We start from the raw sequence: 23504 nt of genomic DNA, 5'->3' as shown, positions 1-23504 counted from the left end.
TTGAGTTACTAAAACATGTAAAAATAATGAATTGCACCCTTTGTGTTCCTTTCTAGTTCCTGGAGGGCGCCACCATTGAGGTGGACCAAATCCACACTCACATGCGGCCACTGCTTATGATGCTTGGTGACTACCGCAGCCTTACGCTGAATGTCGTCAACCGTTTGACCTCCGTTACTCGCCTATTCCCCAACTCTTTCAACGACAAGTTCTGTGATCAAATGATGGTAAGAAATGCTTCCATTTTTATCGTGAGCGTTGATTTTTAATTGAAGATTTGCAGACATCCCAAAAAGAAGTTCCTACCATTCTCTAAATCACTGGTGTCAAACTGACTCCATAAAGGGCCAAGTGGGTGCAGGTTTTCTTTCCAACCAATGAAGAGGACACCTTTTGACCAATCTGATCTCTTACATGGGTAATCAGTTAAACTTTTTCAGGTGCTGCTTGTTTCAGCAGAAAATTCATTGGTTAAACTGTCGGTTGGAACAAAATCCAGCACCCACTTGGCCCTTTGTGGAATTGGTTTGACACCTATGCTCTACATAATGGGCATGTTACTCTTGGGCACAGTCAAAAACTGCTTTGTCCCCTAACTACCAAACACCTGTGTATTGATTAGCTGTCATTTTATCCCTACCGGAGCCGACTCCAGGTTAGTCGGATGATAAGACTTACAGCTCCTAGTGGCAAGGAGTAAAATTACATAAAATAATCAGGAATATTGCTCATTCATTAACACTAGAAAACCCAGCAGAGGCCGACTTGGTCTTTCCCAAGACAAACACTCCTAATATTCCCTAGCAATGGCCAATTTGGCCTCTCCTCCATGACTCATGTGATAGTTTGTGTCAGTTCAAGTCAAGCTACATTTATTTAATTACATTTATTTATAAAGTTTGACACTTTTCACACATTTTTTTAATTCACTTCTCCTATTCTCCACACATAACAACAGAAACAATGGCCCAAATGTGTACATTGTTTTGAAGAAGAAGAAAAAAGCGTTTTACAACTGCAATTTGAGCGTAAAGCAGGAATTGTGTCTATAGTTTAGAAGGACTGAATCAGGGGCATGGAGTATGGATTGTGGTCATTGTGTCTGAAGTTAATGTATGTCTAGTGGTTGCATTTCCATATGAACGGCTGTTGTCTGCCCGACAACGACTTGCCAATTCAAAAGCACTTGGGTCGTTTTTGCCACCTCTGGGTTTTCCGGGGGAGAGGCCATATTTGCCATTGTTTGGGACTAGTAGGAGTACTAGAACTCTCTGGGACTTCTAGTGTTAAGATTGAATCTTTTTTTGCCTTAATATAACTTCAATGATATTCTTTCATGACTGTTTGAACAGGCCAAGTCACATGTTAGCGGATATTTTTTAATCCTATCTAGGCCAATTTCTTATGTGATTTTAAATCTAGGAGGGGTCGGTTTTTCAAAATTTGGCAGTTCCTTCAATACTATCAATGGCTTACCGCACGCATGCTATTTTTAGACCGTGACGTTGCATCGTAAAGTGGAAGTAAAACAGAAGTGGGACATTATAGACCCGCCCTTGCATAGAAACCATGTTAATTGCGCTACTTTTCTCCGGTAATCTTTCAAAAACGAACATACCGATCACACATTGCTTTTTTGAAACTTGTAGAAACGACTGAAGACATTACAACATTATGAAGGATGTTTTCATCATACTTCCCGAAACCAAAACCACGGAGGAAAAAATGTGAAGAATGAATAAATTTGCGCGGACTTTAAACGCCAGCTCGGCAGTAAACATTTATGCAGTAAACATTTTGTTGGGTTGTCATTGTCTTTCAGAGGAAAAAGAGGCAAGCCATTTTGATATTTCTAACTTATTTTATAGCGTGATGTTGTCCCGTGCTGCTTCTGTCTGACAATGAATGACCTGAAAAGAATTAAAATGATATCTGACTGCCACTGTTAGATTTTCTGTTGTAAAAAAACACCTTTAGTGAGGGGGAAGTGTAAATAAACTATAGAATTAAGATTTGGTATCAATAAAAAAATTAAGTGCTCGTTGGCTGTCATTGAGTAGCATTTGCGATCGCTACGCAAAACAAACAATATAAATTACCCCCAACAACAATCAGAGACGTAGGACAACCAGAGGATATAATATTCAAGAAAGACAGTGCTGGTGGTAAAGGATAGCTTGTTGAAACAGGAGAATGTCATTGTTAGTCACTTAAGAAAAAGGTGTCGATAAAAAAGCTAAGGCTATGCTTCGGTCGGCTCGTTTTTTTCGTCTTTTTTCAGCATACAGCACTCAAGCCGTCTCTCTAACTGAACATTTTTATGTTCTTCCACATCTTTGCCAGTGAATTTGGCACCAGGGACATCATTTTCAGAGAGAATTGGTTGGTTTAGCTCTGTATAAACATCTCCTTCGTACGTGATTTCCATTCATTTCCTATCGGGGACAAAAGGTCGCGTGTCCCCCCTTAGCAACAGTACCTAACCTCATGAATATTAATGAGCGGAAGTGACATGTTGCTTGCGATACGCCATTGGCGCAGAAGGTAGCAGTCATGGCCATGACGATACTATTAAGCTACTATAATTTGTCGCTTATTCTTAGCGATACTGAGGGTGTTACAATATATCGAAAATGTGATATATCGCGATACTTGGTAGCCCGAAAGGTTATCGATATGCTCCCACCAACAATTGATATATCGTTTTAACAAGTTATAACTGTTAAAAAAATGGTACCAATAGGTTCCCGCCAAAATCTTCCATTGGAATAGTGCCTACTAGGGGTGCAACGGTTCAGTTAGCCCACGGTTCGGTTTGAACCTCGGTTTTTGGATCACGGTTTCGGTTCGGTTTGCGTTTTGCTTTTTTTTTTTTTTTAAACTGTCTTTATTTTACTTTGAAAAAAAATGAAATAAAATGTATGTAAACATTTTCGGATGTTAAAATGCCTCTTAGCTCTTTGGCTAGTGCAGTTACTGACTACAGAAATACACACACAGTAGTAAAAAAGTTACTTGGCAAAGTAACTGGTGATACCTTTCATGAAAAAAACAAACACACCCAAAAACATAGTAACCTTTGCTATGTTTGGAGGTCATTTAATGTTGTGAATCAACCGTTAAAGTTGATAAAATTGCTCCCGTTTTTGCATTAGTTCCCTTCTGTCTACTTTCGACGTGAAAATTTTAAAACTGTTTCATCCTTTAAAGATAGACTCAAGTCAAGATTTTGCCGATTTAGGGGAATTTTAGATAAAAAGTTTCTTAGGTTCGCTCGGAAGGTTTACTACAACAGAGCCTTTCTGAGGAGTTTACTGCTCTAAAATGGCAGCTGTTTACTAACGCTACCGAGTCTGTCATTTCGCATGTAGTTCTATATGCAGGAGATATCTAGGCGTTGATTGTATGCTGTCGGCTACAGTCAGGAAATATTGGAGCCACCTAGCCTAGCATCACGTTTGCTACAGCGTCTCAACAAGCACTCATCCCTCTCAGTGTCTGACTTTTCTCGCGTCATACAACCAACGTAGTAACGAACATTGTCTCGTTGCAGAAACGGTGACCAAAACCGAACGGATGAAAAAAAAAAAACACTATGCACGAAAAACATGCAGATTTTGAACGTAACGTATGGCGTACACATTTAAAAATCAGTGCTCACTTGTACAAATTACGACGAGACCGTACAACTTGACAGGTATGAATTATAGTGGACCCTCACAGTTACTGTAGGTATTAGCACTCTGTAGCACGGGACGTCCAACTATCAGTGGTCAGGGTGAAACTATGTGCTTTAGCGAAATCATCTTCGATGGCTTTGCGTGCCATTTCATAAATGTTGGGGATTACGTTGTTGGAGAAATATGTCCGAGAGGGAACAATGTAACGCGGGTCAAGCGTTGCAAATAAATTAACGAAGCCCGCCGTGTGTTTTGACTGGTGTCATCTTCGGGGTTGTCCTGCCCTGAGAAAGTGATATCTGTGGGTGATGCAGACTGAGGTGCCGGAGTCATGTTATAAAAGTGTTGCCGTTAGTATGGGGAAGAAGCACTGAGCAATGCTTGCAAATTTTTTTTTCTCAATATTTTCTCTCCCCTCCGCATTGTAGTCCACGGGGAAACCAAAATGTTGCCACTCCGCCGATTTGAAAGAAGCCGGTGCTTCCTCAGAATTCGGTCTCTCCACTCCTCCGCTCGCCATAGCTATTTGTTTTCTTTCTTGTTTCACGTTCACTTCGCTCGTAAGCGAGAGAGGGCGTTACTCGGCTTTTATTACACAGGTACTTGACAGCAATCCGACATTTACTTGCGGGGCGGGAATTTCTCCACAGCTGTGCTTCACGTCACACACAGGCACACAGAGCTCGATCAATTCATTCCACAAGCGTTCGGAATACATTACTTGCAAAACCGAAAAGACGCGGTTCATAAAGGCGTATTGAACCGTACAGGGCGAACTGTACGGTTCGGCTTTGAACCGCAAACCGTTGCACCGCTAGTGCCTACGTTAGCTCACTGGCTGCCATTGACGTCGCTAGACATGCAATTCATTTTGACTGGATTGGACGTCTAGTGCCGTCAATGGCACTGAAATCAGAGCATTCACAGCCAGTCTTTTGGGCATTTATAGATCACTTCATATTCATTTTAGGGCATTTAGAGGTTACATCCAGTTGATTTTGAGTCACTTCCTTTTCAATAACCCAAAATAAACAGTAGGTAGGGGTGTTAAAAAAATCAGTTATGAGATGTATTGCAATATTACATCACACAATTTTCGTATCTGTTCAAAATCCGTCTGTATCGATCCTCTTGCATCTGTTTTTGGTGGAAATAAACAATTCAGTGGCTGCACTATTTAGGGTTGTTCCGATCATGTTTTTTTTCTCCCGATCCGATCCCGATCGTTTTAGTTTGAGTATCTGCCGATCCCGATATTTCCCGATCCGATTGTTTTTTGTTTCCTTTTGCTCCCGATTCAATTCCAGTCATTCCCGATAATTTTTCCTAATCATATACATTTTGGCATTGCATTAAGAAAAAAATGAATAAAACTCGGACGAATATATACATTCAACATACAGTACATAAGTACTGTATTTGTTTATTATGACAATAAAATCCTCATGATGGCATTTACATTATTAACATTCTTTCTGTGAGAGGGATCCACGGATAGAATGACTTGTAATTCTTAAAGGATAAATGTGACTTTGTATATTGTGACTAAATATTGCCATGTAGTGTATTTGTTGAGCTTTCAGTAAATGATACTTTAGCCATTTAACTTCTGCCCAAATGCACGATGGGAAGTGCAACATGACTGTGCGCAGTGGTACCAATTGATATATTTTCTCTGAGTTGGGAAATAACATAGGGTGTTAAGAAAAAGATCAACTACTACCTTCCCTCCCCACATTGCTTCTCACAAAATTTCTAATTGATGAGAGAGGGATTGTAAGGCTTTAGTCAATTAAAAAAAGGCTTCAAAGGCTGCCAAAATTCTCTCTACTCATTTTACATTGCCTTTTAGCTCTGTTTATATGTAAACGGTGCCATTATAGATTGAACGCGACAATGCGTCAATTGAGTTAACTATTTTAATGTTATTACTGCCGTTAACGCAATAAATTTGACAGCCCTGCTTTAAGACAAAACCAAAGACTCTGGATGAGTGTAAGACATTTTGTCTGTAACGTTAAATACAATTAGAAAACGATTTAATTAAAAATATATATGTATATATTAAAAAAGGCATGTCCGATATTTTTTTGCCGATTCCGATACTTTGAAAATGACGTGATCGGACCCGATTGATCGGGATCGGGACATCTTTAGCACTTTTACACCCGCCCAATAGTTAGCAGCGCGCAGCAGCATTGCCTTGCAGTCCGCTGAAGTAACAACATCATTAGACTAATTTGAGTAGAGATTTTTGACTAAAAATTAGAAAATGTTATAATGAAAGCCATATGTTGTTCAAACAAAGAAAAAACATTTTTACTTGAGTGCTGGGTGAGGTTTCAGAAATACCAAACAAAACAAAAACATTTTTACTTGAGTGCTGGATGAATTGAACTAAGTCAGGTATTATAAATATGTTGGACATTTGACATTTAATCTACTAGCTTTTTCTGTTTAGATCTATGTCTTTTTTTGTTTGTTTATTGGGCAAAACGGTGTGCATTCATGCTTGCGTTCTTTTGACTCGCCTACATTGTCTGTCTTTTTCTTCGTCTCTCAGCAACACCTTCGGAAGTGGATGGAGGTGGTGGTAATAACACACAAGGGAGGCCAGCGCAGCGATGGAAGTGTGAGTATAAATGTGCAAGACATGTACAGCCATGTATCGAGCCCTTCCGTGAGCTTTCTCTAGCGCTGACTTGTTGATGTAGTGCCTCAGTTGACATTTAGGTAAAATCCAGTGTTTAAGTAGCTCGTCAATAAAGACGTCATGCGATCTGTGTAAACCAAACAGAGGAAATGACACGAAGCTTAAGTCGCATATAGTCAACATATCTCAGCATGGCTTCTTCCCAGATGGGTTGCTAGTGGCCATATTACAATCAATGATTAATTAGGCGCCAGGCTGGCGATGGTCGGCCCAGTGCTGCGTCTCCTTATTATCCTCCTGACAGATAACCTTGTAAAGGCAAAGAAAAGGTGGGAACTTTAAGAGGAGAAAACAGTCCCCTCGCTTATGGAAATAAAACCATTTCAACCTTTCATTTCACGAGAGTCGCGACTTTCCCATCTATAAATGCTTTGCATAATTACATGCAAATTAGCCCCTTTCTTCTTTGCCTTCTTGTCTTATGCCAGTTGACAGTGAGCTGGGAAGTCACAGTAAAGCTAGGGTCATATGGTCAATTAGCCAAGCCTGATAAAGACAACAACGGGATGAAGAATGGCACAAACTGAGGTGGATGAAAGGGATCGTGACCGAGTCCATCCAATTGACTTTTTGACTTGAAAGGATGAAATATCTTCATTTTTGACCTTCTATCTCCAAATGTGTCGGTTTGGTTTGTGTGCTCCAATGGTCAAAAGTTTCCTGAGGTCATATGCAAAGGTTGTCATCAACTTCCCACCCACCCACTCACTTCACTCTATCATCCTGTCTTATCTGGCCAACATCCATTCGGAACAAAGACAGACAACACTCAGACACACACAAATGCACACTGCTGATTCTGATCATTGTCTCCCATTCTGGTACAGCCTGCATTGGAGGGCTCCGAGGTGAGATTTGACCCAGTACTGCGCCCTCTGTTGATGACGTTTGAAGCTTACTTGAGCCCATGTTGTGACAGTGGTGCTAGTGAAGTTGCCCTGTAGTTTTGTGTCCATGTGTATGTGTTTGTATGCAGACACTGTCATTGTCAGCTCACATTGTGATCTTTTTGGAAGCCTTTAATTCCCTACTGACAACTGCACTTCCCAAAATGACAATATTAGTGGTTTTACGAAATAAATACCCGTAATTGTCTTTGAAATGTTTGTCTGCTCTGGATTTACTTAACTTGATAGAACTCATCCGTGTTTTCCCCTTTTGAAGTCATTTTACTAATTGACACAAATGCACATTTTGTTTGACTAAAATTCATCCTGTTTTTTTTTCACAGTGGCTTCTCATCAGAAATTTTGTCGTGCCCCGGCATCTTATTCAACAATTTAGTTTACTCTCTTTTGTCTTATTCTTTTTCTATGTTTGACCTCTTTTTTTGTAGGAAATGAAGATCTGTTCGGCAATCATTAACCTTTTCCACCTGATCCCCGCCGCACCTCAGACTCTAGTAAAACCTCTGTTGGAGGTGGTCATGAAGACTGAACGGGCGATGCTCATAGAAGTAAGGCACACACCCAAAAATGGACACTATGTAGTAAACTGGTCCCAGTCTTTCAGTATAGTGATAGACAACCATTAATATTCATATTCACACTGTCGCTGAGTGGGTGTAGATATTCATATTAAAAAAAAACATAAACATTTTGTAAAATGTAAAGAACAAACCTTATTTCTTTTATTTGTATTGTAATTATTCACTTAGTTAAAAGCCAAATGACCAATAATAACTGATAAAATTTAAAAAATGCCTGAAGTTCATGAATAATTTTGTTAGAATAAATCAACCAATTATTAAATAAAAGATATATATAAAAATGTTAACTAGAGTTGTCTGATAACAGCTTTTTAACAGATATCCCGATATTGTCCAACTCCAAAAATCCGATACCGATAACAGACCAATATACAACTTAACGTGTTATTGATAATTGTATTGTGATGCCCCACTGGATGCTTTTATCATGATAAACGTAACAACTTTAAGGTTTTCCAAGTAATTATAGAAAATAAATGTCCCACAATATAATATAAATTGAAATGAGCCAAAATGTCCATGATTAAATAAAAGGAATTAGGTGTGAGACCATAGGATGCAAAGGACAGGGTTGGATGGAGACAACTGATTTGTGTGGCGACCGCTGAGGAGAAAAGCCAAAAGGAAAAGATCACAATAAAATCATGGTTACTGTAGTTATCCAAAAGAGCCACTTGGGGGCGACCAAAGCATCATAGGGCATGCCAATGCAAAGACAATACTTAGATGCATTTCCTGGGCTTTTGCACATATTTTTGTATTTTTATTACTGTTCTAGTTTTCTTAGTGACTATTTCTTTCTGGTAACGCAGTAATTATATGCATGTTTATAATTCATTATTTTTCATTGTCGCTTAATTTTTGCACCATGAATGCAAATGTTCTGCTTATGTAACAAATCCCAAGCATCTTGGTTAGGAAACGTCTAATGGTCAATAAGCATTAATACTGTGCTAAGCTGTGACCAGTCCTTGTGTAATGTCAGTCGGCCTCTTCATTCACTTAGAACGGATGTCAGAAGCCTGCGCCTCTAGTTGCGCCTCTTTAGCGCTGCTCTAGTGGCTCACTGGAGCTCAAAATGCTTGAAAATGAGAAAAGAGGGGGGAAGGAAATACATTTTCAGTTTTAATATGGTTTCTGTAGGAAGACAAACATGACATTCTTTTAATTCATTTTGTAATGAAGTCTGCATCGTACAACAGAGTAGTCACGTGGTGCGTCATTCCCTATATTAGGATGCACTGCAAGGCAGCGTTGTTTTTCGCAGCCATTTTAATTTTCGTTTTAGTCTTATGGACGATAATACTTTATGGTCTTAGTCATATTTTAGTCATTTTAAAATCTGTTCGTCTTCGTCTCGTTTTAGTCCACGAAAACTCAAAACAAATTTCGGCATTAGGTTTTTGTTGGCAATTCTCAAAATGTTTTCGTCTATAAACTTCAAAACTTTTAGTCCATGAATAAATAAACGAATAAAAAGTTTCCAACAATTTCGAATGAACGTGGCAGACGAGCACATAACTGTAGAGTCTACAAGGACTTCACCATTTTCATGATGATGAGACACACTCAGCAGGAAAACAGCACATTATTTGAAATGAATTAAACTCACCTGGATGCCAGGAACTGTATATAAAATGTTTGCCAAGAGTTTAAGAAGACACCGAGTGACCGTGCTAAATGCTAATGCTAACGTGAATGCTTTGCAAACGTTACAAGTTTTGTGTGTGATGATCACTCAGCACAGACCTTTAAAGGCTAAATCAATATGGCATATGTAGCAAAGATAAGAAAGCAAAACTTACCAAGCAGCACCTGACACGTTTCACAAAATTAGCCTGGAATGGGCACAGGCCTACTCACCGGCGCGTGTGTGAGGGTTGGGGGGAAGGCGCAGCACTTCACATGAGTGACATGACCAAACACTGCTAAATGCGTACTAACTACACATACAATAAGAAAATATCACACATTGTGAATTTATGACAGAAACTATGGCGAATTTTCATCCCGTTCTCATGTTGTCAGATGACAACTGGCATCCATTTCGTTGTTTTAATCTCCTAAAACACCATTTTCAGCGCATATAAGCCCAAACTGATAATGATAAACCAATATTGATAATATCTGATATCATTTAAAAAATGCTTTTATTGGCTACCCTACAATATTGGACGACTAACAATAACTACAGTACATTTCAGTTAACAGTTAATTTATAATAAATGCAATGCATAAAATTCTTGATTGGTTTTAGGACCAGGCCAGATCTTTTGTACTGTATGTCCTGATGAGAAAATCCTCTTGTTTTTCCATATTTCATTGTAATTTCAAGAAATATAGATCCCCCACCCCCAATTTTTTTCCTCGTCTCTTCCCATCTCTCTATTCATTATGTTTTTTTCATCATCCAGGCTGGCAGTCCATTCAGGGAGCCTTTGATAAAATTCCTGACTCGCCACCCTTCTCAGACAGTGGAGCTGTTCATGATGGAGGCCACTCTTAACGACCCTCAGTGGAGCCGCATGTTCATGGTTAGACATTGGACGCACTAAATGGTTCTCCCTTCTGTATTCATAGACACATTTGCTGCTATTAGAGGGGGAGAAAAAGCTTTTATTTTTCTAGCTTTGCCGGCATACTTTTTCCATCTTTGATATTCCATTTAGTGGCAAACTGAACAGTGCATCCATTTTTCCTACAGGTCTTTAAATATTTGGGCACACATCTACTTACTATATTAACAATGTGTATGTTTCCATATCCAGAGTTTTTTGAAACACAAAGATGCCAAGCCCTTAAGAGACGTACTGGCCTCCAATCCCAACCGCTTTGTCACCTTGCTGGTTCCTGCTGGCACCGCTGCCACTGTGCGTCCTGGATCTCCTTCCACCACCACGGCCAGATTAGATCTCCAGTTTCAAGCCATTAAAGTATGTATTTTATTTGTATCGTACCCTGAAAGTAACGGAATGTAAGTGCGTCTGACCATTTCCTTTGACCTTGTCTATTTAGATCATAAGCATCATTGTGAAGAATGATGAAGGCTGGTTAGCAGGGCAGCATTCACTGGTGAATCAACTCAGACGAGTGTGGGTCAGCGAGGCCTTTCAAGAGAGACATCGTAAAGACAACATGGCTGCTACCAACTGGAAGGAGCCCAAACTTCTAGCTTACTGTCTACTTAGCTACTGCAAGTATGTACATTACATTTTGAATCAACTACCATGACAAGTGAGCCAAGTAAATTAAAAATATATATAAATTTATGCACGTTTGTAATAATAAATAATTTATCCTCTAAAAGACAATAAAATGGTCAAATGTTTCAGTTAAATATTATAAATATTTATTAATATTTTGAACATTGCATATTGATATTGTGCACATGCTTATATGGGCGTGCATAACTGAATGACTCCCTGTCCCATCCAAAAGGCGCAACTACTCAGAGATAGAGTTGCTGTTCCAGTTGCTGCGGGCCTTCACGGGTCGCTTCTTGTGCAACATGACCTTCCTGAAGGAGTACATGGAGGAGGAAATTCCCAGGAACTACTCCATCGTCCAGAAGCGTGCCCTGTTTTTCCGCTTTGTCGAGTTCAATGACCCACACTTCAATGACGAGCTCAAAGCGAAGGTATGTTCACTTGTAACCAGAGCAGAAAAGTCAATTCCTAGATGCTATACTGCTTGGAGCTGAACGTCCTTCAGTGCTTCTGACAATTCTGTCGATCAGAAATTCAAAATAATTGCATATGATGACTGTCTACTACAAATTGACTGATTTAAAGCTATTAAAAACACCCACACAAGTTAAACTATTACCCATTTGATGTTTTCAAAATTGTGCATGGGCGTTGCCAGACATATTTCACTGGGGCAGGTGCCCCATATTGATCTTCAGTGCCCCAGTATAAATCTCACGTCTAAATTGAGATGTTTTTTAGCTTCTAATAATTTTTTTAATTCAAGTAATATGGGACATTAATGGAAAAAAAGAGAAAAATCCAACCTTCAATACAAGTGCATTTATTCAGTGGGGAAAAAATCACACATAAAGAAATAATTATTTGACATCAAATTATGTGTGTCACAATTATTAGCACCCCTGGTGTTAATACTTTTTACAACCCCTTTTGCCAACAAAACAGCACCTAATCCTCTCCTATAATGTTTCACAAGCCTGATTTTGTGTTTGGTGAACCATTTCTGTGTAGATTTGGCCATATGTTTAGGGTCATTGTCTTGCTGAAAGACCCAGTGATGACCCATCTTCAGCTTTCGGGCAGAGGGCAACAGATTTTGATTTAAAATGTCCTGGTATTTCAAAGCATTCATGATGCCATGCACCCTAACAAGGTTCCCCTGGCCTTTGGAAGCGAAACAGCCCCACAGCATCACTTACCCACCCCCATACTTCACAGTGGGTATGAGGTGCTTTTCAGCATGCGCATCTTTCGTGGCACGCCAGACCCACTTACAGTGTTTGTTGCCAAAAAGCTCAATCTTGGTCTCATCTGAGGGACCGTTTTGTTTTTCTGTAATCTGTGGTGTGGATTATCTTTCATGTTTACTTGTTGATGTCTCAAGAAGGGTCCTTTCAATTTTGAACAATTCGTAAGTGCTATTGTCAATGATCCAAACAATGTGGGCATGTGTGACATGCGCTTGTCATCTTAATGATTGCGATAATCACGTGAGTGTTCAAATGACTGTTATGTTGGATATAACATCAGGTTATGGTGCAGTGGCATAAGGCGTATGCATGAATTCAGTATTTGACTTGGAGACACAAAGGAAACAAAGAGTGCGGAATAAAAGGGAATGAATCATGTCTGATGCACAGACGGAACGCCGTCTGCTCCTCTTACAGTTAATTTGTTTTTGCCGTGTAGACTATAAAGACATGTTTTTTAAAATCCCAAATTCAGGGCATATAACTCATGCAGACAAGCAAACAAAAGTGAGCATGAAGTTGATGAAGCACACCGTGCTTGTTTCACAGTACACTGCAGTTTGGTTTTGTTACTAAACATGCCGTGCAAGAGTTGTTTGAACTACTGCAATATTATGATCACCGTGTCATTTTACTTTTTTATGAGGGGCAGGGGTATTATGAGTCATTCACTGCACTGTGCTTCTATTCTTTTACATTTTGATTTCGACTTTATATTCTGTGTGTTTTTTAAATGTATTAATGTCAATGAACCTCAATATATTGTGGTACCAAGGAAACGTATCTGTAGTTTACCTGGTATGTATGAGGTTATTAGTAGTTATGTATTAGGAACGATATTTGGGGGGGGGGGGGGGGACTATCATTGCGGTTTTTTTTGTGTGTGTGGGGGGGGGTTGCGGTGTACTGTGATATTAAAACTGGAAGAATTTTCACCAGATAACTTGAATAGCTCTGTTTAAGATAGGCCTTAACGATATTGGAAAAAAATGCTATATATATTGCCATGCCTCCAAACTTACTTTTTGCATTGGTGGCATTGGTGCGCCTAACTTTTTTCTTAATGTGCACCAGCACAAAATGCAGGCGCACCCACATTTTTCCTTGCATCACCTTTAACGCCATCCAGTGGTACCTCAACTTACGAAATTTATTGGCTCTGGAAGTAGTTTTGTAACTTGAAAATTCTTTAAGTAGACGTGTTTTCAATCTAAATGCCCTAATCCATTCAAAGCCCCCCAAAATTCAGACATAAATCTTTTATGATATATAGAAATGCATCAAAACATGTAACAAAAACATGTTACAATGAGATTATTGCACAATAAACATAAAATCGGAGTTGTGCACAATGTAAAAAAACAGGAATAGAGTAAAGAATAAAAGTTAATAAACTCATGTAAAGCTGTCTGATCTCGAGGAGCGAATGAAGAGGATGCTGGGATATACACATACAATAGAGGTCCCTCTTAGCTAATTGGATGCCAGGAATGCTAGGCAATAGCCAATGGCAGAGCAGCTTATAAGTGTGTTACGTTCAGTTAACTTTGGGAGCTGCGAGTACCAGCCATACTATATTTTTGCCTTTCGTATCCTGAAATTTCTTTCGTAACAAGAAGCAATATTTTTCCATTGAGGCGCATCTTTACCTGAAAATTCTGGATGTAGAGACATTTGTAGGTAGAGATACCACTGTACTTTTAATTACTTACCATAACATTCATATGATTGATGAATTCATTGATTCATCCATCCAACTTCTGATCCTTTTATCCTCTCAAAGGACGCGGGCGTGTTGCAGCATATCACAGCTCCAGTGGGGTAAATAAGTATTTAGTCCACCACCAATTGTGCAAGTTCTCCTACTTGAAAAGATTAGAGAGGCCTGTAATTGTCAACATGGGTAAACCTCAACCATGAGAGACAGAATGTGGAAAAAAAACAGAAAATCGCATTGTTTGATTTTTATAGAATTTATTTCCAAATTAGAGTGGAAAATAAGTATTTGGTCACCTACAAACAAGCAAGATTTCTGGCTGTCAAAGAGGTTAACGAGGCTCCACTCGTTACCTGTATAAATGTTACCTGTTTTAACTCATTATCGGTATAAAAGACACCTGTTGACAACCTCAGTCAGTCACACTCCAAACTCCACTGTGGCCAAGACCAAAGAGCTGTCGAAGGACACCAGAGACAAAATTGTAGACCTGCACCAGGCTGGGAAGAATGAATCTGCAATAGGTAAAACACCTGTTGTAAAGAAATCAATTGTGGGAGCAATTATTAGAAAATGGAAGACCTAAAAGACCACTGATAATCTCCCTCGATCTGGGGCTCCATGCAAGATCTCACCCCGTGGCGTCAAAATGATAACAAGAACGGTGAGCAAAAATCCCAGAACCACACGGGGGGGACCTAGTGAATGACCTACAGAGAGCTGGGACCACAGTAACAAAGGCTACTATCAGTAATACAATGCGCCGCCAGGGACTCAAATCCTGCACAGCCAGACGTGTCCCCCTGCTGAAGAAAGTACACGTCCAGGCCCGTCTGCCGTTCGCTAGAGAGCATTTGGATGATCCAGAAGAGGACAGGGAGAATGTGTTATGGTCAGATGAAACCAAAATAGAACTTTTTGGTAGAAACAGAGGTTCTCCTGTTTGGAGGAGAAAGAATACTGAATTGCATCTGAAGAACACCATACTCACTGTGCAGCATGGGGGTGGAAACCTCATGATTTGGGGCTGTTTTTCTGCAAAGGGACCAGGACGACTGATCTGTGTAAAGGAAAGAATGAATGCAGCAATGTATCGAGTGATTTTGAGTGAAAATCTCCTTCTATCAGCAAGGGCATTGTAGATGAGACGTGGCTGGGGTCTTTCAGCATGACAATGATCCCAAACACACAGCAAGGCCAACAAAGGAGTGGCTTCGTAAGAAGCACTTCAAGGTCCTGGAGTGGCCTAGCCTGTCTCCAGATCTCAACCCCATAGAAAATCTGTGGAGGGAGTTGAAAGTCCGTGTTGCCCAATGACAGCCCCAAAACATCACTGCTCTAGAGGAGGTCTGCATGGAGGAATGGGTCAAAATACCAGCAACAGTGTGTGAAAAGCTTGTGAAGAGTAACAGAAAACGTTTGGCCTCCGTTATTGCCAACAAAGGGTACATAAAGTATTGAGATGAACTTTTGGTATTGAACAAATACTTATTTTCCACCATGGTTTGCGAATATATTCTTTGAAAATCAAACACTGTGATTTTCTGTTTTTTTCCCCGCATTCTCTGTCTCATGGTTGAGGTTTACCCATGTTAACAATTACAGGCCTCTCTAATATTTTCAAGTGGGAGCACAATTAGTGGTTGACTAAATACTTATTTGCCCCTCTGTATTCTACAAAACAACTAATAAACGGAAAAACAAGCTGTTGTTGTGAATTTTAATTAGTTTCACTTGTAGACATCCAGTCCGTTTGAAGTGGGAGGGTGGCAGCGAATGAACGAATGTTCATTCGCTGCCACCCTCCCACTTCAAACGAATTGAACGTCTATTGCAATCAGTGGCAGCCAATGCTAGGCAACGAGGTAGTTCTGGGGCATTTCAGATCATTATTTTTTGATTTTCAGGCACTTCTTATTGATTTTGGGACATTTTATAAGTCACTTCCTGTTGATTTTGGGTTACAGAACAGGAAGTGACCCAGGAATCTTCGAAATGAAGAGGCAGTGACTCAAACCTGACCTGTAAATACCCTAAAATGAACAGAAAGTGGCATGTAAATGACCTCAAAATTGGAAAGAGTGCCTGTGAATAATCTTGTTTTCAAATGATTGAACGTTCGTTCGACCCACCCAGTCTAAATGGATTGGGCGTTGAGTGCCATCATTGACAGCCATAGAGTTAACTAAGACACTATTATGGTGGATTTTGATAGCAACTTGTTGGTTCTTTTTTTTTTTTTTCTTTTCTTTTTTTAACATCGACACCTTTTTAAAACGATATCTCGATTCTTGGCAGGAGCCTATCGATAACCTTTTGGGATACAAAGTATCACGATATATCGCCCTTTCGATATTTTGTCACACCCCTAACAAACATTTTGATTGGCTTCTAGTTTGTTTAATCAGAAGTCACAACCTTACAAACTCACAACGAGGTCAAAAGAGGCCCAAAGCCTCGATGTTAACTGTGGCAATATGTAACTGTGGCAAATAGACAAGAATGTGTAACATTTTACTGAAACATTTTTCAAATAGAAATAAAAAGTCCTCCTTTTTAAAAGGACATATGAGCTGATAGCACTCAAAAATAATAATAAAAAAGATAAATACTGTCAAATACAACAGAACAGTGAGTCGAGTGGGGTTGAGTCGTGCAAAATGAACAATTCTTTTGCAGAAAAAAAGACATGTCTACTTTTTCAGGTAGGGTACGGGATCTCTCTGGACTTATGGTGTCTCCAGCAGTGGAGAACACCCTCTCAGATGGGGTGGAGAAAGTCTGCACACACAGAAAGTGTTCAGCTAGTCCAGACAGCAGGGGGAGAGTATCTTTTTTTTTATTGTCCCAAATATTAACAAGTTTATAATTAGGTTGGTGTTTTTTTGGGGCAAATTTTGGCAAGGCGCAGATGACGAGAAATTAGTCTTTTAATCTGCCGTTTTGCACCGCCTGTCATTATAGCGCTCTAGCGTCCCCAGCTGGAGGATGACGTTGAGAGGGTCACAATTTCATCTGATTTAGATCTCAGCCCAATGGGGAACATTCAGAATGAGGAAAATGCGACAGAGAGCAGCAAAATGTCGTCATGGTTTTTATCTCTCCAATATTTTTACAGGATATTCTTTTTATCGAAGTATTTTTCCACAAATGTTAAATAAATGGTATGGTTATGACAAATAAGTGTTGTGCTAAATGGAATATGAAATATTAAAAATGCATTCTGTACGACAAAATTACTCCATGATGGTCAAAACTGTCGACTTCTTGCACCTCCCTAACTATATTTTATGCTACCAGAGTTAGTCCGGCTTTTGTCATTTCTTTGTGACAGCTAGCCGACATGCTAACCCGAACCGAGCGGCGTTTCATATTCTCGCCCTTCGAAGCAAAAAAAATCACACAAAACCACCCCGGATCATGTCACACTTCAGCGGGGTTGTCGATTGTCTTCACCAATCGGTAAACCCCAATCAATAAACCAAATAAATGCAGTCCTTTAGGTGAGCCTAAACCCACAGCTCGACATTATTACCATCAGATAAAAAATAATTGTTATAATTGAGTTATTTTCCAGAAACCACGTGTGTATGACTCGTATCAAGTTTACATTATACACACATTCTTTCTCAACACAGACAGTTGCCAGAGAGAAAAAAAACACGTTTTACCACTGCTAGACACACTAAACACGCTGGAGTTAACTCTCGTAGCTAGTGGGAAACGATCATGACAGTGTTTACGAACCTTTAATTTTCTGTAAATACGAAATCATATTGGAGGTATTGCCTCCTCGGCAGACACCCTTCGCAAACATGTTTTCAATGATGGTTGGCCCTCCTGCTCTAAGCCGCGGCCGTCTGTAACTTTTCTGTAGATGATGTATTCCCGTACCATCGATTTCATTTTCTTCGATGGGGCGAAAAGGCCATCGTGTAGCACAGCTGACTCACTGACACTGAGCAACACCTCGTGGGGGAGGGTTGAGCCTTACAGCTGCAAGCGAGGGATTTCTCCATGAATTTTTGGGACATTAAAAATAGCTAGTACCTTAGGGACAGTATGACAAAAAAGTTTTGCGGTTGGTAACCTTGACGTTTTCATACCACGGTGTACCTTGAAACTAGTGATCGGCACATGTCTAGTCACCATATCGTGAAATAATCGTTCTCGTGAACTTTGTATCGCAGAGAGGCGTGCGAAATTTCCGATTCATAGATTATTCGCAATTCGGCCGTGGAAGATTCGAGAAGGATTCATAAACATCTAAATTCCGATTATTGAATTATACCAGGTAAAGCGGAAATAAAACACAGTCAGCGCGGTCTTTGGGACGCCGCGGTCTTCGGGACGCAATGAGGAACTGACCAAGAGTAAATATTTTGTTCAACTCATGCTGCTAGATAAAAAAAAACAAAAACACAAAAACAATCATACCTGGCTGCGGCAGACATCCGCTACAAACAGCGACCGGTAGCTAATTGCTACAAACATACGGCAACATATGGCTATGGTAGATGTCACATATTGTACAACTAGAAGTGAAATGACAGTAACGACAGTGTTGGAACATATACAAAGAACTAGATGCGAAATGACAGACTTGCCGCCATCTTAAAGCAGTAGACTTCTCTAGAAGGCTCTGTTGTAGCGAACCTAATTACTTTTTATCTAAAATAATTCTAAATCAGCAAAATCTTGACTTTAATCTATCTTTAAATGATGAAACAATTTTAAAACTTTGACATGTCAGAAGTAGACTGATGGGAAATTATGGAATAATGGGAACAATTTTAACAACTTTAACGGTTGATTCACAACATTAAATTAATTGAATGTAGTTTAAAGCTTTTGATACAGAATGGGGACTTGAGTATTTTATTTGCTGTTTTTAACTGGTAACTTGATACTAAAATAGTTTGGTTTAGCCTGAGAGGATTTTTGAACAATTTTGGAACTAGTGTACAAAACATTAAAAGTGTGGTGGGGTGCATCAATAATCGATTTATAATCGAATCGGAGCCTCTGAATCGTAATCGTAATCGAATGGTTAGGTGCTCAAAGATTCCCAGCTCTAATCGCAAACCATTATATCTTCAGGTATCCAGAGGTTCCCAGCCATAGTGTACATAGTAAATACTCTGCCACAAAATACACACAAGTAAACATTTGTCAGACTAAGAAAATTACACCCAACACCTATAGACACAGAATAAGATTGAGGCTCCATGCGCAAAGATCTTCTGTTTGTGTTCTTGTGCACAGACTCTGTGTGGTAGGATCACTTTATCTAATCATGTCACAAAGATGACTGTGATGCTACTGTGATTGATGCTAGGAAAACTGAGAAATGATGTGGACAGATGAGGCTGGAGACAGACTGGTGCGCAGTGTATCTTCACAGCAATTTCATTCCGGGCCGTGTGTTGTGGGTCTCCATTTGAATCCATCACGTTTGCCTCAACACTGTGCAGAATGTGTGCGAGTAACGACCTAATGGAGGAGGGATAGCACATGCTGCTGTAGATCGTTCTTCGCCGTGCGTCGCCCTGTCCTCCCTAATGATGGATTGTATAGGAGGGCTCATTAACAGATAGCAGCTTCTTTAATAAATGCTGTCGTTAGCTTTATTGTGGGCAAGATCTTCTACATTTTCACAGGCTAATAAAGCCTGTGCCTCCGTCTCCTTATTTTGCCATCAATCCATGCAAATACTTTGGTTTGGTTCTCTTATTATTAAGACTGCACAATTAAAGTTAAAATGAAAATCGTGTTTAAATGAACCTTCCCCCGATTTCAGCCATTTCAGGATAATCACACTCACCAATTAATGTTGTAAAATTTTGTGTGATTTTGAAACGCGTAACCAAAATGACCACACATAAACCATGAAGTCTTCTTCGTTGTGACAAATAAGTATTTGTTATGCCTTAGAGACGGAGGCAGTAGGCTTTGTTTTCAAGTACATTATCTGGTCAATATCACACTTTATTTTTACAATTCCAAGTGTTGTAAGCGGTAATTGCTGTTGCTGTATTTAATGAAGAGAACATCTAGAGTGGGAGTGCTTTGCTGTCATGTTTTATTTTTTTTTTAACGTATGTCTTTGATTAGTGTTGTTATTTGTCATAATTGCCTCACACATCTACCCAATGTGTCCGTGTACTTTTCCCCAGCTAATTAATTGTTATCCTAGATAAGTGACTCCGAGGGTTCAAATTGTGCAACATGTCTTTTTTGACACTAAATCTTATGGTAATGCGCGTGTTTGATTTAAAGATTACTTCTACCTCCACTCTCAGGAATGTGACCAGTAAAAGCAAATGTTATGGAGTTTGTGTATTATGCATGTGCCGGTATGATATTCTGACAGTATAACGACGGTATAACACTAACCTTAAGCCTAAACATCAAGGAATTACAATTACAGCTCTAAAATTTGTTACTTTGAGATATCTGGGTTAAAAATATATATACATATATATTACTCAAAACACATTAGCAAATTGGGACATAAATATGATGTTAAGTTAAAATAAATAAAAAACAACAACAAAATATTCTAAACAAAATTTAAAATAAATGCAGTTATTTATGTGAGTCTAAACCCACAGCCTCAGCTCAACATTATTGCTATCAGAACAAAAATAATCGAATTAATTTCTATAAAAAGCACGTGTGCATGAGTCGTATCATGTGTTACCTTATACACACACACTTTCTCAACACAGACAGTAGCCACAGTGAAAAAAACACGTTTTACCACAGCTAGTCACACTAAACACGCTGGAGTTAACTCTCGTAGCTGGGCAGTGTTTACTAACCTTTAATTTTGTATAAATGCAAATTCATATTGGAGGTATTGCCTCCTTTGGCAGCCACCCTCCGCAAACATGTTTTACATGTCGGTTGGCCCTCCTCCTCTAAGCCGCGGCCGTCTGTAACTTTTCTGTAGCTGAAGTATTCCCATACCAGCGATTTCGGTTTCTTCAATGAGGGGGGAGTTCAGGAGTTTTACTTCCTCAAGCCATCGTGTAGCACAGCTTACTCACTGACACTGAGCAACAACCATACAAACAACAGTATACCTTGAAACCGGTAATTGGCACATGTCTACTGTGTATTAGAGGTGTGACTAAATGTCAAAATGGGGCTATATCATGATACTTTGCAACCCAAAAGGTTATAGATACGCTCATGCCAAGAATCGAGATCTCGTTTTTCAAAAGATGTCAATGTTAAGGGGGTGGGGGGGCAACAAGTTGCTACCAAAATCTTCCACCATAAAAATAAAAAAATACATATGGCGAAAAACACTCAGGTGGCTTGAAGTTCCACTCTGAGACCCCCAATTTGGCCAACTTCTAAAATTGTCCGATATGCATGTGTGATACATCATTGGAAAGCTTAAAATCTCAATTTTCTGGGGGAAGAAAAATGTTGGACAGAAGGGCATTAAAAAAAAAAAAAATTAAACAGCAAAACCTTAACTGGAGGTGAGAGCACACGAGAGCAGAATTAAAGGCGCCACAATTTTAACGAGACATTATCACATGCTTACTTCTTTTCGATCCAAAAACTCCATGTAGCATGTATCACCGAGTGTCAAGACACAGCTATGAATGGTCAGAGCTGGATTTTGGGGGGATTTTATGGGTGAAACATGTCATAACGCAACAACATAATATAAAAAGGGTCGCGATGCAGAAATCGCAGACATGAAGGAGTGGTCGATATTTTCTTTTTCAAATATTTACCCTTTTAAACGTTTTTTTTTCTCAAATTTTTCTTTGTTTGGATCGATTATTTATCATCTAACACAGGGGTGTCCAAACTTTTTGCAAAGGGGGCCAGATTTGGTGTGGGAAAAATGTTGGGGGCCGACCTTGGCTGATGTCCCTTACGTAGAACAATATATTTAAGCAAATTTTAGCAAGCCATTCTGTGGGACACATTTGCTTTATAATTTTTTTTTTAATTAATAATTTCAACAATCTCGCAACTAGCCTTTGTAGCGTTCTCTTTCGACTCTTGCGAAATACTGCTGCTGTGAAATTAAACTAGCCTCAAGTTGCATCAATTTCTCAATACATATCTTCCCGGTAATCTTGTCATACATGTCAGCGTGTCTTGTTTGGTAATATGGCCTCACATTGAGCTCTTTAAAAACAACAACTGTCTCTTTGCAAATGAGGCAGACACAGTTGTTGTGTATTTTAGTAAAGAAATAGTCCAATTTCCACCTATCTTTGAAGCGCCAGCCATCGCAGTCAACTTTTTTTTTGTTAATTGTCTCCTAATTTTAGAAAATTAGGAGTAAAGTGTCACATGGGGTAATGTTGCTTAGAGTGCTGCTGCCTTTTAGTGGGTAAATAAGGAGCAGCATTTAGTGTGTAAGCTACTTCATATGCACGTAGCAGTACTGCTGACCAATTTATTAAGTCTGTGTGCGGGCCAGACGTTATTGATTATATGACAGAGGCTGGGGGCCTGATGAAATCTGACCACGGGCCGCATTTGGCCCCCGGGCCGGACTTTGGACATGTCTGATCTAACATATCGGAGATAATGCGACAGTAACCAAAAAAATACAGTTAAGCAATAGGATGAGGTAGATATCGGTGACATTTTTACAGACACCATTTTTTTCATTGTGATGTAATTTGTTGAAAAGTTTAAAATATGCGAGTGAATAATTTTTTTAAGTTGTATTTTTTTAACAAAATATTAGACATCAAATTAATGAATCTAAGCTAAAAATGACAGACATTTTGAATAATAAATATAATTAAATACATTCGTTTTATGGCTTGGTTGAAACAAAAGTGGTTGCGCGACGTCTATAAACGGGGGTTTTCAGGATAAGACGGACAAATTAAAAATAGTTCTGGGGCTTAATGCACCATGAATCTGCTATGGCAGCATATATACATATTGTTCTATCAAACACAACAGTTCTTTTGGCTTAAAATACAGCAGTTTATTTTAAAGAGGGGTGCAAGAGCAGAAACTGCTTTTTCAGTCTTGTCTGTGTTTTCCTCCATGTATATATGTGTATATTCACCCCCCCCCCCCCCCCCCCCCGCACACACACACACAAACATGTATATATTTGTTTATATATTGAAGTAATTTTTTTGCACCTGTATCTGTAATATTACTTAACTGAAAAGAGTAATTCATCCACTACTACTGAGTATAAACACAGATTTGGTTTCATCTCTGAAGGTGCTGCAGCACATCCTCAACCCGGCCTTCCTCTACAGCTTTGAGAAGGGGGAAGGGGAGCAGCTGCTTGGCCCACCGAATCCCGAAGGAGATAATCCAGAAAGCATTACCAGTGTCTTCATCACAAAGGTACATGTGCACTGAGATACTCCAGTGCAATGATTGTGTTCAATGCAAGTTTTTTTTTTAACCTTCCCCCACTTTGGAAAATTTGTCTCCCA

The 23504-nt window shown here is 39.4% G+C and overlaps 1 protein-coding gene across 3 annotated transcripts in view; it reads left to right on the top strand.

The window, feature by feature from the left end:
- The window catches only part of trrap (transformation/transcription domain-associated protein), a 217868-nt gene that overhangs the window by 62415 nt on the left and 131949 nt on the right, over positions 1 to 23504 (top strand). For 2 of the 3 annotated variants that reach the window (XM_057825940.1, XM_057825939.1), the window contains exons 30-38: positions 57 to 227; positions 6244 to 6312; positions 7221 to 7241; positions 7730 to 7849; positions 10297 to 10416; positions 10651 to 10815; positions 10898 to 11079; positions 11321 to 11519; positions 23284 to 23412. In XM_057825940.1, coding sequence (XP_057681923.1) covers positions 57 to 227; positions 6244 to 6312; positions 7221 to 7241; positions 7730 to 7849; positions 10297 to 10416; positions 10651 to 10815; positions 10898 to 11079; positions 11321 to 11519; positions 23284 to 23412 — 1176 coding nt within the window. The remainder of the gene's footprint in view (positions 1 to 56; positions 228 to 6243; positions 6313 to 7220; positions 7242 to 7729; positions 7850 to 10296; positions 10417 to 10650; positions 10816 to 10897; positions 11080 to 11320; positions 11520 to 23283; positions 23413 to 23504) is intronic. The other variant, XM_057825941.1, reaches the window with a different exon arrangement.

This window comes from Corythoichthys intestinalis, chromosome 21 (assembly GCF_030265065.1).
Source record: "Corythoichthys intestinalis isolate RoL2023-P3 chromosome 21, ASM3026506v1, whole genome shotgun sequence".
Lineage (NCBI taxonomy): Eukaryota > Metazoa > Chordata > Actinopteri > Syngnathiformes > Syngnathidae > Corythoichthys > Corythoichthys intestinalis.
Note: the sequence above shows the minus strand (reverse complement) of the source record. Positions and strands in the feature narration are given on the sequence as shown.